The sequence below is a fragment of the Paroedura picta genome, chromosome 6 (genome assembly GCF_049243985.1).
Source record: "Paroedura picta isolate Pp20150507F chromosome 6, Ppicta_v3.0, whole genome shotgun sequence".
In the NCBI taxonomy this organism is placed as follows: Eukaryota; Metazoa; Chordata; class Lepidosauria; order Squamata; family Gekkonidae; genus Paroedura; species Paroedura picta.
The window spans coordinates 77,836,920-77,854,551 of NC_135374.1; the positions used below are offsets into that span (position 1 = coordinate 77,836,920).

General features: G+C 41.5%; 1 protein-coding gene and 1 long non-coding RNA gene across 7 annotated transcripts in view; one reads left to right on the forward strand and one right to left on the reverse strand.

Moving 5' to 3' along the window:
- LOC143840121 (uncharacterized) overlaps positions 1–16,794 on the forward strand; it is a 35,036-nt gene extending 18,242 nt beyond the window's left edge. Inside the window, exons 3-7 of one of the 4 annotated variants that reach the window (XR_013232033.1) lie at positions 8,328–8,405; positions 10,294–10,428; positions 11,060–11,455; positions 14,476–14,540; positions 16,477–16,794. This is a non-coding gene — a long non-coding RNA (uncharacterized LOC143840121). Of the gene's footprint in view, positions 1–8,327; positions 8,406–10,293; positions 10,429–11,059; positions 11,752–14,475; positions 14,541–16,476 lie in introns of those variants that run through there. The other 3 variants (XR_013232034.1, XR_013232035.1, XR_013232032.1) reach the window with 3 other exon arrangements.
- The window catches only part of EGFL6 (EGF like domain multiple 6), a 48,327-nt gene that overhangs the window by 6,341 nt on the left and 24,354 nt on the right, over positions 1–17,632 (reverse strand). For all 3 annotated transcript variants that reach the window (XM_077343208.1, XM_077343210.1, XM_077343209.1), the window contains 4 exons: positions 14,648–14,782; positions 12,969–13,091; positions 5,128–5,472; positions 335–406 (listed from right to left, as the gene is read on the reverse strand). In XM_077343208.1, coding sequence (XP_077199323.1) covers positions 335–406; positions 5,128–5,472; positions 12,969–13,091; positions 14,648–14,782 — 675 coding nt within the window. The remainder of the gene's footprint in view (positions 1–334; positions 407–5,127; positions 5,473–12,968; positions 13,092–14,647; positions 14,783–17,632) is intronic.

Below are 17,632 nucleotides of genomic sequence, written 5' to 3' on the forward strand. Positions count from 1 at the left end.
AAATGATACACATGAGAAACATGACCCAAATGCAGACATATAAAAGGGGGAAGGAAGGATGAACATTGTACTGTAGAAAGATAAAAGAGTTTATAAACAGATTCAGAAAAAAGATGTCCAGTACTTAGCAAGTAGAAAAGAGCAAGAGTCCAATAGCATGAAAAGTGTGGCAGGGATAAGCTTTTGTGAGTCACTGCTCATTTGCGAAGCTTAGCTAGATGCTCTCAAATGTTAAAATTTTGTTTCAAAACTTACATGCCCCTATGAATAAGAGTTGCCAAGGAAACACACAGCACTAGATGAAAACTACTATAGTAATTTAAAATTTGCCCACCTTCTAGCTCTGATTTTTCTAGTGGAATTTTTCTTTGAATGGGGAGAGGACCAAAAGCAGCAGCTTCTTTAGCTAATTGGAAAAAAAATCATTAGTTCAAAAAAACCCCTCAAATATGTGTTTTTTTCATAATAGATCATTAAGAGTTCACAGTAGTGATTAACAATTTACATTGTACAAGTTATAATCATAACAACAGTTTCCCTGGAGTAAGCTTCACTTAATAGAATAGAATTTATCTGCTTAGTCTTGATTCCCTATAGATACTTAAGTATTTATTTTATACCCCACCTTTCTCCCCAGTGGAGACTCAAAGCAGCTTACATTGCTCCCTCTTCTCCAGTATCTTCACAGCAATCATAGGTGACTGAGTTGACTGGCCCATGGTGATGCATCGGAGAGGGTATTTGAACCTGGGTCTCCAGCACTCTTGCCACTACTTCACACTGGCTCTCAGTTGTGACAGCAATGACTATATGAGTTTCTGTGATGTTTTCCAAACATTAATTGTTCAAAACTAACAAATGACCATGTTACCTTCTAATCAACAGACATATAAAATCCACTTCTAAACATACCTAGAGATACAACCAGTCACAACAGTAAGACAATTTTACATATACCAATTCTGGTTGTAAAACGATTCCAAGTTCAATTAGTATTTGAAATCAGTGGACCAAAAGAAACTGCTAGATTAGACTCTTCAACAGTGACTGCTGTACTGCACAGAAATTTTAAAATGCTGAAACCTTTGTGTAAAACTATATGATCTCTTTTTTGGACCTCTTAGTCTTCTAGCCCTTAGTCTTCTAATGGCTGGGCAGCTTTCTCTTGGCATACTATGAGGGGATGGTAGTCTTGAGGGAACCACACTTTAGTTTTCATAAAAACTGCCAAGAAACAGGTTAATTTCATTGGTATGAATGGCTTGGTTGTTCCTTTATTTTCCTTTTCTCCAATTCGCTCAGAATTATAGCAGCAAAGTTGCTGCAGAGCTAGGGCTTGAGAAAGCAGAACACTCATAAAAGCAGCTTTCTTGCTTGTTTGATTGATTCAAACTTATAACATGGAACAGAAAGGCTTTAAACTTTTAAGTGATTTTTGACAGGAACAGCACAAAAACCCTACCTATCTTCAAAATATCTGAAGTCCCTAATAGACTACCTACCTAACCAGCAGACCTCTGTCCTGCCCCTCACCCCCTCATTCCCATCCTGTGGCAGCTTGGGTGTGGGGTAACATCTTGCTCCTATTCCTTTTGCAGGTTCACTGAGCCCCTAATCAACTGTGAGTTAGCTCTTAAGCAGCAGGCAGCTGCTCTAGCAACTGTGCCACAGGTCAATGCAATACAAACACATCCCTGATTAGCTCGCAGTCTAATCATGAGTGTGAAATGGGGTACATTTGTCAGCTGAGAAATTTGTGGCATGCACAGCGATTTACAAGTTAGCACAGTGTAATGTATTTTACAAGGGTCAGTCCTTGAAAACTGGAAGAGATTCGTGGAGAGTTCTCCTGCCCATTTCTTGACTACAAACAGCTTCAAATGCAAAACAAAAACCCTCCTTGCCTGCTTGCATTGGCTCAAAGCTCTAAGTACCTGGACAAAGAGAAGACTGAATTCCCCTCTGACTCCTTTATTATTTGAAATCTTAAGGCTAATTAACACAATCATCTACAGCCGCCATCTTTGAATGCCATTATATTGGTGGAAGAACAGCTTTAGAACCAGCCCCTGGTGTTCCATTGTACTTTAATTAGTCATTACACTTCAAGCCTGCTGTTTCCCTAAAGTGCACAGACTGGCTAATATGCCCAGCCAGGCATTGTTCAGAGCTATACCAGTTTTCGAAGCAGACCTGCATCAAGTGCCTTAAGATAGCTCTCTCTTTATATATGTGGATATATCAAACAGGTGCACGTGTGGTTGGGATATATAAAACTAGTTTCATTCCTAATTTAACTGCAATCTAAATTTATACAAAGTTTTAAATGATTCATTGAAATGATTTGGTACAGGAGATTGTGCTTTAGCATTCTGTAAAACTGAAAATAGGCAGTTCTTTTCAGAGACAATATGCAAAACTTTTGGCAGATGTTGAAAATCAAATTCCATATCTCCTTTACTCATCTGAGAAGACACACAGGGGGGCAGAGAAAACACCCTCAAGTAAGTTAACTGTGTTCAGCCAAGCACAATTCAGGAAGTACTATTTAGTCAAAAACATTCTGCCAAAAACTTGTCTAGTAACCTTGCAAGATTCAAGATGATATCTTAAATTACTTACAGCGCAACCCTGTGTGGCTACTCAGATTTAAGCCCATTGATTTCAGTAAATAGAGAATTAAAAAAAAAAACTAAACCTGAATCTTGATTTAGGTGCAAAAGAATGTGCAGGAGTAGTTTGTAGCCTGTAGGTCAATGAGGTGTGTGTCAGAAGGATGACAAACTAAATAATTTACTAAATTACAGAATGCTCTTGAATGAAAGAAAAATTGCCTTGCAAATACTTTACCAAAAAGGGAAATTATTTTGTATTTAAATCCTTAATTGACTAGATTTTTTTCCGTATTTTCAGGGTTTTGTTTTTTTTATACAGTGTCTTAGGAAAAAATGTCACTGATGAAAATTTACTACCATGCAGTGGTTCTTAATGTGGCCATTCAGAATTTTGTGAGGAAAATGGGGGGGGGGTAGATTTCAAGTAGCCTCTTTCCCCACTTTCAGGAGTGTCGTTAGTGTGCTAATCTCAGGAAATGTTATATTTCACCAGTTTTGCCAGCTCAGTCCGACATATTGGATGATTGACAATGCAGTCCTGAACAGTCATCCTTCTAAGGCCACTGAAGTGAATGGGTTTAGGGGCAAGTGTAACTCTTTTTAGAACTACACTGATAGTAGCAGTGTTCTGTGCAGTAATGCACATAAGACATATGTGAGAATGAGATCAGAACAGTTAGAAACAGATCAACTGTGTTGACAAGCCTAGTAATGATTTGTTTCCATTGGAACGATTCCCACTGCCTCATTTCTGTGGTTTCCTGGCAAAAGAGGAGGCATTTTGGCAAGGCATCTGAGGGACAATGAGATTAGGATGACAAACACAACACAGTGTAAATCCTCAGGGCACCATCTGGAAGAGCTTTGGTTACATTGCTTTGTAATACTCTCTGGTCTCTGAACAGGTAAATAAATATAAGTTAAACACCTCAATAGGATATGATGCAAGACTGATACAGCAACATTTCAGTGAACAATAACCGGACTGCCAAGTCATCACAGAACAAAAAGCTCTCATCTAATATTAAATGCATTCCCACACCAGCTACTACTGCTTATGAGCCAGTGCTCAGCATATTCTTCTCTTGATATATCATTTGACCTGAAACATGCAGGGTGGAATTAGACGGTACAAGAAACACATGGTTGCTCAGAAAAACAGCAGCTCTCCATCACATTCACCCTTTCTTATGTAACACTGAGCAGGTAAAGATATACACAATGTGATATCCTCAAGGTTTAACTGTATTTCCCAAAGCAGTCACTATTTAAGTTAAGTGAAAATGAAGCACTGTGATGTCACATATATTTTACAAACTAGACATTATAAGAGAAGAACGAGGGAGCGACTATTTTGGGCAGCTGCCACACATCTCTTGTAACATCTAGTTTTGTAACTTTATTTGATGGCAACATTCCTTGGTCACTTATTCAGTCTTATTTCCAAATGTCTTATCAAAATGAAACATGAAACAGAAAAGTGTTTGTATATTTCTTTGAAAGGTCTTGTTTCTGTAGACCATGCTTTGTTTTAGCAATATGAGAATTTGAATGTTTCCAAGCAAAGGAATTATAATTAATGCAGACACAAAGAAAAATAGTTTGAGCATTAGAAATACATACCAGATGATTTTATATCAAACAAGACACAGAATAGAAATAGATAAAGTAGCAGTCTAAAATTCTAATCAAAAGGGCATAAGTTATGCTAACGGCAGCTTTGACCAAGAGATTATTATATTGACGGGGGATTGGCATTCATATCTATCACTAGGCCTGGGGGGGGGGGGTCACAAGGCCATTCACCAACCTTGATCATTATAATTTCATCAGCAAATGTAAGTCATCCTGAGTTTAAAATCTAATTGCTATCAGTCTGCCAGGTATGCTGCATTACTTTTACTGACCTTGTGTGAATGTCTCCTATTAGTCTGCATCATGCATGGGTAGGGCCTACAGGTATGCAAAACCCCCAACTTTTGATCAGAGCCTGCTTAATCTGGCGAACTGGGTTTGATTCCCCACTCCTCTTCCACATGCAGCCAGCTGGGTGACCTTGGGCTCACCACAGAACTAACAGAGCTGTTCTAACCAAGCAGTCCTGTCAGAGTTCGCTCAGCCTCACCTACCTCACAGGGTGTCTGTTGTGGGAAGAGGAAAGGGAAGGTGATTGTAAGCCAATTTGAGACTTCCTTCAAGTAGAGAGAAGCAATATATAAGAACCAACACTGCTTCTTTTGCTTCTATTGGACCAAAAAAAATCCAGAATTTCCCAAAAAATCTGTGTCAAAATACCAGTATCCCAAATTTTTGCTTTGTGGTTCAGTTCATGCCCTTCCCTACTTACAGGTACTATATAAAACTCTACTTATTTTGGTTTACTGTCTTATGCAGGTAAATTAATAAAAAGTGCTAGAACATTCCCCTCTGCACATAATTAACATATTAGAAGACTAAATCAAAGTTCTACATAAATTTATGTATTTGAAAAAAAATTTTAACTGATACTTACAAAAAACATCTCCTCGAAGTTTCTTCTCAGGCTCACTCTGGTTTTCATGGTCTTCTCTTTCTTCTTCCACCTCTCCTTTCTCCTCTAATCTGTCACCTCTTTCAGCATCTTCATTGCCTTTCCCCTGTTTGCTATCATAATCAGGATCTTCTATATCTATGCCGTCTTCATAGTCTAAAGGCCCAACATGAGCATTAGAAGGTGGAGTGACAGGAGGTTCCGGAATCACATTTTTAATGTCTTCATGCTTTTTCACACTGTGTTTATGCACAAACAGTTTCTTGAATTTCTCTTTGGTAGCTTCAGAAGTTTTAGGAATCTCTTTCACAGAATTTTCATGAAGAACTAGAACAAACAATAAAAACACAAAATATCCTGACTCAGCTGCCATACCTGTTAAATTTATACCTGTTAAATACATGATTCCTGGCAAATAGATGGGGAAGAAATGGAGGTAGTGACAGATTTTATTTTCCTCGGCTCCAAGATCATTGCATATGGGGACTGCAACAAAGAAATTAAAAGACACTTGCTCCTGGGGAGGAAAGCTATGGCAAATCTAGACAGCATCCTAAAAAGCAGAGACATCACCCTGGCAACAAAAGTGCATTTAGTCAAGGCTATGGTATTTCCAGTTGCAATGTATGGCTGTGAAAGTTGGACTATAAGGAAGGCCGAGCGTCAAAGAATTGAGGCTTTTGAACTCTGGTGCTGGAAAAGACTCTTGAGAGTCCCTTGGACTGCAAGGCGAACAAACCGGTCAGTGCTAGAGGAGATCAGCCCTGCCTGCTCCTTAGAAGGCCAGCTCCTGAAGATGAAACTCAAATACTTTGGCCACCTCATGAGAAGGAAGGACTCCCTGGAGAAGAGCCTAATGCTGGGAGCGATTGAGGGCAAAAGAAGAAGGGGACGACAGAGAATGAGGTGGCTGGATGGAGTCACTGAAGCAGTAGGTGCAAACTTAAATGGACTCCGGGGAATGGTAGAGGACAGGAAGGCCTGGAGGATCATTGTCCATGTGACCGCGATGGGTCGGACATGACTTCGCACCTAACAACAAAATACATGATGCCAACTGTTAATACTGTTTAAATATATGCAAATGAATCCCTATTCTATGCAAGGGTGACTCCACACAGAGACCCATACAGTAGAACACTTGGACCATAGTGGCTGTTGTTTTCATACAGTTATCCACCGTCAGGCAAAGGTAGCAGTTACAATATAATAGACAGAATATTTTCTTGCATTTGTTTTCTGTGGAGAGAACAAGGAACAGCTGGTAATGATATTTCACTAATGCCACCAGCACTGGCACTCAGACGAAACTCTTCCAGGAATACAGGTGGTGGTGAACCCAATTCTACAGATTTAAGATGTAAGTCAGGCCAGTGTCTATATAGCTTTAAAATCTCTAGATAAAATTAATACTGGCCTCAATCTGGCACAGTTCCTAGATGTAGGGAAGTTTCACATACCCCGGAGGTATCCAAGGAAGCTAAAAAGCAATTATATGTAATGGTCACATATATGTTATTCATACAAATGATTAAACAAAGCTGAAAAGAAGTTATTCCAGGTGCTGATAGACACATCTTTGGCTCCCACAATTAATAGCTTTAGCCCATCTGTTCATGGGAAAATCTAGCTTCACAATTTTTAACTCAGGGGAATGAAATTGAAAACAGAACAGGTGGTATTTCACATATTTAACAATGGCAGTTATGGGGCATCTATTGTAAACATAAGATGATAATCTGGATAAAGCAGTAACATAAGACATGTCTTTGAAAAGACCTTTTTCACATATTATACTGATTAATTTTTTCCAAGTTTTCACCACCAAATGAGGATTTTTCCACTCGTGGACAGCAGGAAGCTCCTTCATCAAACTGTCTAACTCCCATGTTTTTCTTTTTTACTCCAGAAAAAAATGTGAAACTAATTTGATCAGAATTAAATGGGAAACTGCAGTGTGCCTGTGGGGAGAAGCATCCATTTTGGACACTCCCTTGTAGCCGTCATGGGGAGAGGGGCAGATTCTGCATTCTCTCCCCACCCCCCTTCAGTCCTTTAAAATACTTTTTGTTTGTTTTCTTTCTTTACCAGATTGTGTTGGAAAAGTCAAGAGAAAGGGGCTTTAAATGGGAGGTTATGAGGAGCTATACAATACATAGGTGTGACAGGGAAGAACAGAGGGTGGGGGAGCCAACACACGAAGCCTTGTAGTATTGTTCTGCCTATCCCTGTGCTACTGACATGGCAGAGATGTGTTTCCCTGAGCTCTTTGGGAAGTACCCTGACAAGGTATATTTGTGCACATTCTCGTAATGCTGGTTCATGAGGATTTAATTGTGGGTATTTAATAGCTTAAAAGTGTACAAACATAACAGAATTGCAGATTCTGTCTTCTCTGTGGATTATGTTTTCAGCCTAGTTTTGCTTGGGTGCCTATACATTAATGCTTTGTTAATTGATTAATGTTTCTTACCCCTAGAGGTGATGCTAAAAAGGATGCACTGTACAATTTAACTTACACAGTTCACTGTATCTTTATTCTGGGTATAAGGTAAAGGTATCCCCTGTGCAAGCACTGAGTCATGTCTGACCCTTGGGGTGACGCCCTCTAGCGTTTTCATGGCAGACTCAATACGGGGTGGTTTGCCAGTGCCTTCCCCAGTCATGACCGTTTACCCCCCAGCAAGCTGGGTACTCATTCTGGGTATGGCAAGGAAAAATTAGCAGGACACCCCAATTCCCAAACAATTTGCTGTCAATCAGCCATCAGTAAGACAAAAACCCAGTGTTTCAACACAAAGTGGAGATTTTCAAACTGGGGATGGCTGCCCGGCAAATTCAAACATCTGCTTGCAATTCTTCCTTTTAAGTCTTCTTCTAGCAATAAAACTTTCTTACAACTCCTTATAATTGCTCTGACTTCAGAAAGCAAAAGAGGCATTGGCACAATACTTAATTGGGGAGTGGAGGATGGGAGACTGGATGGAAGCCCACTCATGCCAAATTTCTCAGCCAGGCATAGACATATCTGAGGCGTCACAGTCTACATGCTGAAATCAAAATATGTCCATGGTTCCCCTTACTTCCTCCGGCAAAGATAATTCTGGTTTTGGTTCTTAATAAGATAAATCAGTTTGCCATGATAAAACTGTTCCTCATGCTAACATGTGTGCATTTTCTAGACCAAATTGATGGAAAGCTATGCAAGATGGTGGCAACAGAGGAAGAATCCATGCTCTGTAATTTTAATCCCCCCTCAGGTATTAATTACATTGATGAGTCATTAGATGTATGCTTAGTGCACTGTTCAGCGATACTGAAAAATATCTCTATAGCTTTGAAATCATGCTCTGAAATCACTTGTTTTGTTATATCAGAAAACTGTCAATTCCTGGGGCCATTCCGCACAGATTCTTTGTAGCAGGAGTGTGGCAAATTGAAATCGCTACAAAAATGCGGTTATACACAACGTCATAGACAATCTGCCACACTCCTGAAACCGATCCGCAAAAAGCGCTTCGTTGTAGCGCTTTCAGGGAAATCCCAAAAAGTGGATTCACCCTCCGGAAAACGCTACACTCTTGCAACCAATCTGCAACACTAGTGGAAAAGTTCTGTGCGTTACCATTGTTGTGGTTTCTGCAAAGTCCCTCCCCCTGGCTCTCTCCTCTGATTTTCCAGTGAAGCAATAGCCTTTTTTTTTTTCTCGGAGCGAGCGGAGATCAATGCACCGGCGAGCTTTTGTTTACCCAGCAAGGCTTCCCCGACTGCAGTCGGGGAACAGCTCCCCAGAGCTGTTTTAAGTCACCAAGCAGCACACAGCCCCATTTGCTGGTTTATTTTCCCTTTATTTTTCCCTTTATTTTCGGCCCCATGGGGGGGGTGTATTTTTTTTTCACTCGGGGGGAGCGTGGCAACGATGAAACGGCAGCTCAAACACCACCTGCTAGCTAGATTGGTCTCTTCGTTGCAACGAATCAACGCAGATTCGTTGCAACGTGGTTTTTTTTTTTAACCTGCCTTAAAGGGAAAGGGGCTTTTCAGGAGCATAATAACGGCCGCCCATTTGCTGCTCGTTTGATTGACGGCCAGGGGTGGGACAAAGCTCGGCAATATCGCTTCCTGGCTAGCGATTTTTGCCGAGACCAGAAACCTGTGGGAAACGATAGAAATGCAACTGGATTCCTCTACAAAGGCAGGTATGCATAATGACGAATTCCACTATTTAAAATGGCATTTTTTCGTTCCGCAACCAATTTGCAACATAAATCCTGGTGCGGAATGGCCCCTGGTGTTGTTGATGCTTTCAAGGATCATTGCTTCTCAAGCCAGTAATTATCAAGGGGCATGTGCTTCCACATATTAACAATAGCCACCAGCCAGGAGTGGGATGGCACTTTAAGGTTGTGGTCACAGCTGCTTTTCTGAGCAGACCAGCCAGCTGAAGCAACCTCCAGACTCAAGACACCTTTATTGGTGTAACAAACATCCAAATCAGAGAAAACATAGCTAAATGTCAAAAGATAAATGAATACTGTACATATCTAAGCTTGTCTCTTCCACATTGACAAACACCATCTATTTACTCTCAGCATATTCCCATATCGATAACTTGAGCAAACTTGGAATGATCCCTTTCATGTAACATTGATTTTACTTAGGACTGCATCTTGAGTTTAAATCTGTCAACTAATCCTGAAGCTGGTGTTTTCTGAGGATGAAGGGGTCAGAGTCTGTGGGTGTTAGGGTTAGTCCAGTATTTTGTAGTGTTGAACAGTACAACATTGGATTGCCCCTTCAGCTGATGTTTGATATGCTAATGACCTGATAAACACTTGCAAGCATGATCTGACCTGAGGCTTGCACATTCCCATGTTTCCTTGTGCTTAAACAGAAAACCATAATTCTCTGTTGCATTCAAACTTAAACTTGCCCTCAAAACCACAATGGAAAGCCACCAGTAGATCACAGCTTCTAATTCAGATTTGGAGATTGTTATATCCCATAGAGCTGTGTTTCCCAGCCAGGGTTACTCTTAACCCCAGGGTTACTCTGGATCCCTGGAAGGGTTAGGTTACTTAGGAGATAATTTTTAATATATGTTTTTTTAATGTAAATATCCCTGTGGGTGGTTTTCTCCTTATTTAGGCAGGTCAACCCCACCCACTTCTAAAATGGCCAATGATGGGCTGGGAAGGGGAAAGGCCGCTGCCATACAAACCTTTGCTGGACAAGGCTCTTCTCACATGATTGACCTCTTGTTGGTGGTTGGAATCCAGCAAGGTAAGTCCTCTTGGGATGGGTTGAGGGGGGAGGGGTCTTTGTTGTTGTTTTTAATTCTGGGTGGATGGGAGAAAGGGAAAGAGGGGACCCCAGACTCAGCCTCAGGCTCGGCCTAGCAGAGCAGGCCACTGGGCAGCTTCAGGGCTGGGGGAGGAGGTGAATGAGAACAGAGATCTAGCTCCTGCCACCACCTGTATTTTGGTCATAGTGGTGGTGGTGGGTGGAAACAGGGGTCTAGCTCCCACCCACCACTGCAGCCTGGCATTTCAGCTCCAGCAGTGGACAGAGAAGGCCACTGCTGTCCAGCCAGGTGAATCCTCTTGATGTTAGTTTGGAGGGGGTGTTTTGCTTTTTTACTCTGTATGAGTGGGTTGGAGGGAGGAAGTGGGGGTGACGTGTCATTTCTGGGTGTGTGACAGGGAGTCATGACAAGCTGACATCACTTCAGGGTTATCTTGAAGCCCACAACATTTTTCAGGGGTTGCTCCACAGTCAAAATGTCAAAAAAAAAAGGCTGCCATAGATGATTCCCACAGACAGAAGTAGGGCAATTTGTGCCAGTTCTCTCCTGCCACAGCTGACCTCCAACTCCCCTCCCCAAATACTGTCCCTGTGGTCCCCTCTTCTGCAGGAGCAGCATTTAAGAGGGCATTTTGAGCAGTAGCAGAAGGAAGGAATCAAGGAAGTCACATTCCACACATGGAAAGCTGTTCCAGTCTGCAGAAATCTGTGGTATTCAACCCTAAGAGTATATTCTGGTTTGCTGGTTTGGATGTAACAGAAAACTATGGTTTGCTGCAAACAAGGAAGAAAGGAAGCCATAATGGAAGGGGAGGAGAAAACACAACAATCCAAGTTTTGTTTATTTAACATCAAGCCATGGCTCAGCTTTTATACTGAGCTAGCCCACAAAGAAATAGAGAAAATAAAGAAATTAAGACCATAGGAAGCAATAATTACATAGTCAACTGCAAAGGAAACTCATGTCAATATTCACTGAAGTATGCAAGGCTGCATATTTGGAAAGGTACAGAAATCTTTTTCAAGTTTCCATTTAGGAATTTGTTATAAATAAGGAGTTTCATATGTATATAGCTTTTGTAGGGAATCAAGATCTGAAGAAATCTGTTGGAAGTACTTCAAATGTCTGTATTTATTTATGGCTAAACTGGCCTGGGGTTTACCTTGCAGCAAAATACACATTGAGTCTTAAAAGATACATAAGAAGGCCAAAACAAACTAAGGGAAATCTGAGACAGTGGCAAATTAAAGTTCATTTTACTAGGGAGTCAAAACAAGCTTTAAGAAGGTCTATATGTGAAAACTCCACACTAGTCTATTAAACCCACATTCTCTTGATCAGGGGTAGTCAACCTGTGGTCATCCAGATGTTCATGGACTACAATTCCCATGAGCCCCTGCCAGTGTTTGCAGGGGCTCATGGGAATTGTAGTCCATGAACATCTGGAGGACCACAGGTTGACTACCCCTGCTCTAGATATCTGTTTGGCTGTGAATTGGCCCTTTAAGAGCTCAGCATGAAATTAAGCAAGAACTGGAGGAAACTTCCATAATGATGGATCAAACAAGACTCCGTATTTTACTGAAGAATTTGCACCTATTTAACTATGTAAAACTTTTGGCTATGCTCATATGCCCCATAGAAAATCAAAGATTGTTCACCACTCGTATCTGAGTTTATTTCTGCATTTTTACATATCTAGATTGAATATGAATGAAACTGATCCTTAAAATGAGCAACAGAATTATCCTGTTTTCTGATTGTACTCTTTGGTTCACAGACTAGGGTGGTTTTTATTCCAATCCCAGGTCAATTCAGTCCCTGCCATCTCCACTGAATGCGATTTCCATTTTGAATTTGTCCGATTTAAATTTTCCCTCTGTAACAAGCAGGATTGATCTGGAGTGACACTACCTTTATCCTGCAATATCCTGGAGTGGTTTTAACCCTCAATATTTGTAGAATCGGATTGAGAAAGCATGCGGAGCTCCGGCTGCTTTGAATTTGAACTCTGTTGTAGAAAAGCCCTGATTGGCCAAGGCTGCTCAAGTGACAATCTTGCCTTAAAGGGGAAGCCCCTAATTTCTCTAAGCAGAAGCTCCCAGAAGCCTTAACTTCTGTTGGTAGAGATTTGCCTCTTAGGTTTTTTTCTCCCTCCTTTGCTGTCTCCAATCCTCTCTCCACCCCCCTTTCATGAAAACAAAGAAAGAGGCTCTGGCTGTGCTTGGTTCCCCCCTCTCCTTCTGAACTTCCCTAACCATGTGCAGGACACTTTTCTGTTTCAATGGGGATGGGGGGGGAGAGGAAGACTAGAGTTCAAATGGATCTGGATTCAGCAGGATCCACAATGGAATAAACAAAGTAAGTGCAGATTCAGCCTAGAAAAGGCAGGATAGCATGCCACACACACAAAAAAGAACAGTGTATCCACAGACTCTGGAAGTGGTTGTAATCCCACATCCTTTGAGCACGGTGGGCCAAACTAATGGTACTTTACTTGCAATGCACTGCTACTTACCAGAGCATTCAAATCCATTTCCTCTGTAGCCCAATTTACATTTGCATTTGAAAGAGCCCTGAGTATTGAGACACTCTGCATGGAGATCACACGTCTGTGTATTTGCTGCACATTCATTTATATCTAGAGATTTGTTATGAAAAAAATTGAAACAAAACAGGAGAAAAGTCATTGAAGTCACAGATTCATAAACATCCTCCTCATGCTAGGGAAAAAACTGCACTAGCCATGCATTTGTTAAAGGCTCAGGATCCTTGTCAGAAAGCCAGGGGGACAACCCCGCTCTCCATAAGTCAAGCAGATTCTGAGCTACCAAATACTCAGTTATGCATCTGACTTTCAGTGACCCACATTTTATGACCCACATTTTATGTTCTAAGCTGTCTAAGAAGCATACTTTTAATGGTGTGGCATGACGTTTGAAATATATTGGGTATCATGCAACTCCACTGGAATGCCCACCTTACTCTGAGGTCTGGAAAAAGGTCTGAGGAAGAGCAGAAACTCTTTTCTGTCTGAGGAACTCTAAGGGCCTTTTCGCACAGGGATCTTTGTTGCAAATTGTTTGCGGAATGAAAAATCGCCATTTAAAATAGTGGAATTCGTCGTTATGCATACCTGCCTTTGTAGTGGAATCAGTTGCGTTTTTTAGCGTTTCCCACAGGCTTCCGGTCTCGGCAGAAATCGCTAGAAAGGAAGCGCTATTGCCAAGCTCGTCCCGCCCCTGGCCGTCAAGCAGCCAATGGGCAGCCGTTAGCATGCTCCCAAACAGCCCCTTTCCCTTTAAGAAAGGTTTTTAAAAAAAAACAACGACCCATAGCAACGAATCTAGGTAGATTCGTTGCTACGGAGAGACCCATCCAGCTGCCTAATGTGAGCTGTCGTTTGATTGTATGATCGTTTGCACGCTGCCTCGAGTGATAAAAAAAAAATCCCCCCCCCTCTCACGGGCCCGATTTTCGGCTGAATTTATTTGTAAAAAATAAAGGGACTTTATTTCAGCAAACGGGCTTTTCAGTGGTTTGTGCTTAGTGACTAAAGGTGAAGGACTGAAGCCAGGGAAGCCTCTAAACAGAAAGAGGCTCGCCGGTGCGTTTATCCCCGCTCGCTCGGAGAAAAAAAAATGGCGATCGCTTCGCCGGAAGTTTGGAGGAGAGAGCCAGGGGGAGGGACTTTGAAGAACCAGCAACAATGGTAACGCACAGGTCTTTAGCGCTACTGTTGCAGATTGGTTGCAGGAGTGTATCGCTATCCGGAGGGTGAATCCACTTTTCTGGATTCCCCTGAAAGCGCCACAACGAAGCGCTTTTTGCTGATTGGTTTCAGGATTGTTGCAGATTGTCTACGACGTCGTGGGTTATGGCAAATTAGTAGCGTTTCCAAATAGCAACCATTCTGCTACTTTGAAGCCGTGCGAAATGGCCCTAAGCTTCTCCATTGACTATGAAGGCAGGAAGGGGGCCTCCCCTCAAAACAACCCATTATGACCCCATATTTATCTCTCTAGGAGGCTTTATAATATAAACAAGTTGCAAGCACAATGTCCAGAATACTTCAAAACTGTCAAAAAAGGTGAGGTTGTTATTGTTTTTTTGGGGGGGGGGGAATAACAACACTGAGGTTGTTATTGTTTTTTTTTTGGGGGGGGGGAATAAGCAGAACTAGAACCCAGTTCTTACCTACACAATCATATTGGCCATTCACGTACTTCATTTCATACCCAACCTGGCACTTGCAGTAGTAGCTTCCAAACGTGTTGACGCACCTACGGTTGAAAGAGCATATAGCTTTGCCAGTAGAGCACTCATCAATATCTAGGGCATGAAAATGAAATCTAGTAAGGTCAAAAAAAAAGTATCAGAAGGTCTCCAGTTAGAGTATAACAAACACTACTGTGAATAAAATGGGATGAGATCTGCTGGAACCACATACACTCTTGATTTCATGGGACCTGCACAGACAAAATCCATGCACTGAATGCTGCCTGCTTATCTTAGTGCTAGATCAAGGAAGAGGAGGGGGGAGATGGTGGAGCATGAAAAGAAATGCCATTTCACACCAGTAATTTTATCTTGCTCAGCCTATCTTTTTGAGTGTCACTAAGGGCCTTGTTGTGGTGGGAACTCTCTTAGAGATTGTTGCCTTACAGATCCCCAGATAAAGCTGCATGTGGAATGTATAGGAATCTTTGAGTTAAATAACATTTCTCTTCCCACTGTCCCATTGGGTTGTCCCCCTCCTTTCTTGATTCCACATGGGTGCAGCCCTCTTTTCTGCATATCTTAGTGCTGGGACATGGTTTCCAGCTGTCTCACTCTACTATATGACATTTTTAACTCAAAATAATATCCAGATACATGCAGCAGGACTTCAGTGCTATGCAGCAGCTGTAAACTACACAGCTTATGATGTGGTGCAATCTATTAATGTGTGGAAGTATCTAAAGAATATGGGGATGTTGACCAACACAACATGAATCCAAATAAAAACAGGAATATTGCAGTAAATCCTTCCCTTCCCTCTACACCATATGCAGTTCAGGAAACATTTTCAACTGAATAGAACTCTCAATTTTGTCATAAATGGAATTAGCAACCCAGCATTTGATACCATACACCTATCTAGATGGATTCACTCTGAACAATATGAAGTATTTTATAAATGAAGCGATGTAAATGTAAGCTAGCAACATGGATTCAACCAGCATGTCTGCCCCTTCTGAACATCACAAAAGGTTATGCTGGGGTTTATGGGACCTACATAGACAAATGATATATGAGTTAGGAGCTGTGGTAATAAAGGGAATTGAATGAAAAAAAGTTGGCTGGATCCAATCCCATCAGTCAGCAAACCATATATTTCCCAAAAGAACAGGTAATTGGCCCTCCCTGGGGGTGTGTCACCAATAGAGACAGAGCACTCTGCCAATTAGGGCCAATCAGCTCAAGCTGCATTCTGCCAATGAGGGACAATCAGCTCAAATTGTACTTTGCCAACCAGAGCCAGTCAGCTCAAATTGCACTCTGCCAACCAGAGTCAGTCAGCTCAAATTGCACTCTGCCAACCAGAGCCAATTTGCTCAAATTGCACTTTGCCAATGAGAGCCAATCAGCTCAAATTGCACTCTGCCAACAAGGGCAGGTCAGCTCAATTTGCATGTAGATGATTCACTCTCTACCTGATTCCCCCCTCATGGAAATATTCCCCCATTAGGAGATGGCCTTCAGCCAGGAATAACTAATAAGTAGTCAGCCCTCTACCTCTGACTTTCTGCGGGTTTCAGAAGTTTGCTGGGTGCAAGAGGAGCCAGCCACAGAGCTTGCCCTACCGCCAATAAGTGGTGACCTGTGTAGACACTGTTGTATGAGTTGGGGGTGGGAGGGCTAGTGCCCCTCCAAAGCAGCTATTTTCTCCAGGAGAACTGATGCTTTCTTCCCTCTCCCCTCTTTCTTTCTCTTTTTCTCTGTCTCTTTCTCTTTCATCCTGTCTTTTCCCCATATTTCTGAAGGTTTCCAGGCCTCCACCTGAAAGTTGCCAAGCCAGCTGGCTGCATATGGATGAAGAATCAAGTCTAGGGTGGTATAAAAATCTAATAAATTAATAATAAATGAATAATAAAGAGTATATATATTTCCATTCAGAAATCCAACAAATTTGGGAGCAAAGGAATGCAGTTTGTTTATGTTTATTGTTTAGCAACCAGGCCAAGAAATCACATGGGCTCATTCTATGCTTTCTAGCACAGAGAAAAAACATCAGATCATGATTTCCATGTACAACTTGCTGTTGCAGCTACGTGGCCACAGGCTGCAAGATGTCTGCAGAGTGGGGCTTCCATGTTGTTAATGTTTAATGACTTTTCTTCTTGAATGGTTATGAATGTCTGCAGTCACAATCAGAGTTCATTTCCTGTGCTTGTCAAAAACCTCTGAGGCTCTAAATTCCCCAAAGATTCTTGGGATGAAGATATATTCTACATGACACACGTAATTCTTTGCTTTATCTAAAGCCTAATACACTGTCCAGCTTGGAAAGGCAACATCAAAGCATGCAAAAATTATGAGAAAAGGCTTATTTTACTACCTTTCTAGACACTGAACACACACTGAACTGATATTTAGCACTACAATATCCAGTTCCCATGAAAGAGAAGAGGATAGTCTTGCAGTGGGGGATGACTATTTTTGATTTCTGCTTTAAAAAAAAAACCAAACAGAAAAAATGAGCATGCCAGCACTGCAAAGAAGCACATATACTTCAAAGTGCTTAGAAACTCAGCAACTTCTTCTGCTCTACTAGACACAGATTGTCCTGTGGTATGTTAATTATCAGCCCTATCAGAGGTGGAGCCAAGACACAATGAGACTGTCTCTTGCTATTTCACGCATGTGCGACATATTTGTGAGACAGTGAGAGAAAGACTAAGTTTGTCCCACCAGTACAAAGGTTCCTACACCATTCAGCAAATTAGGTGAGTAGTTTTAAAGGTGTTCTAAAGAAAGCTGGTGGAATGAAGTGTCTCGAGTGTAATGAGCCATGACTCGGGAAGTAATTTCCCATCTTATCTACAAACTGTAGATGGTCTTAAGCAATTCACCATATTTTCATCTCAGGAACTGTGCTGCAATGTGGGAAGAATGTCAACTTGCTTGGGACTCCTGAAA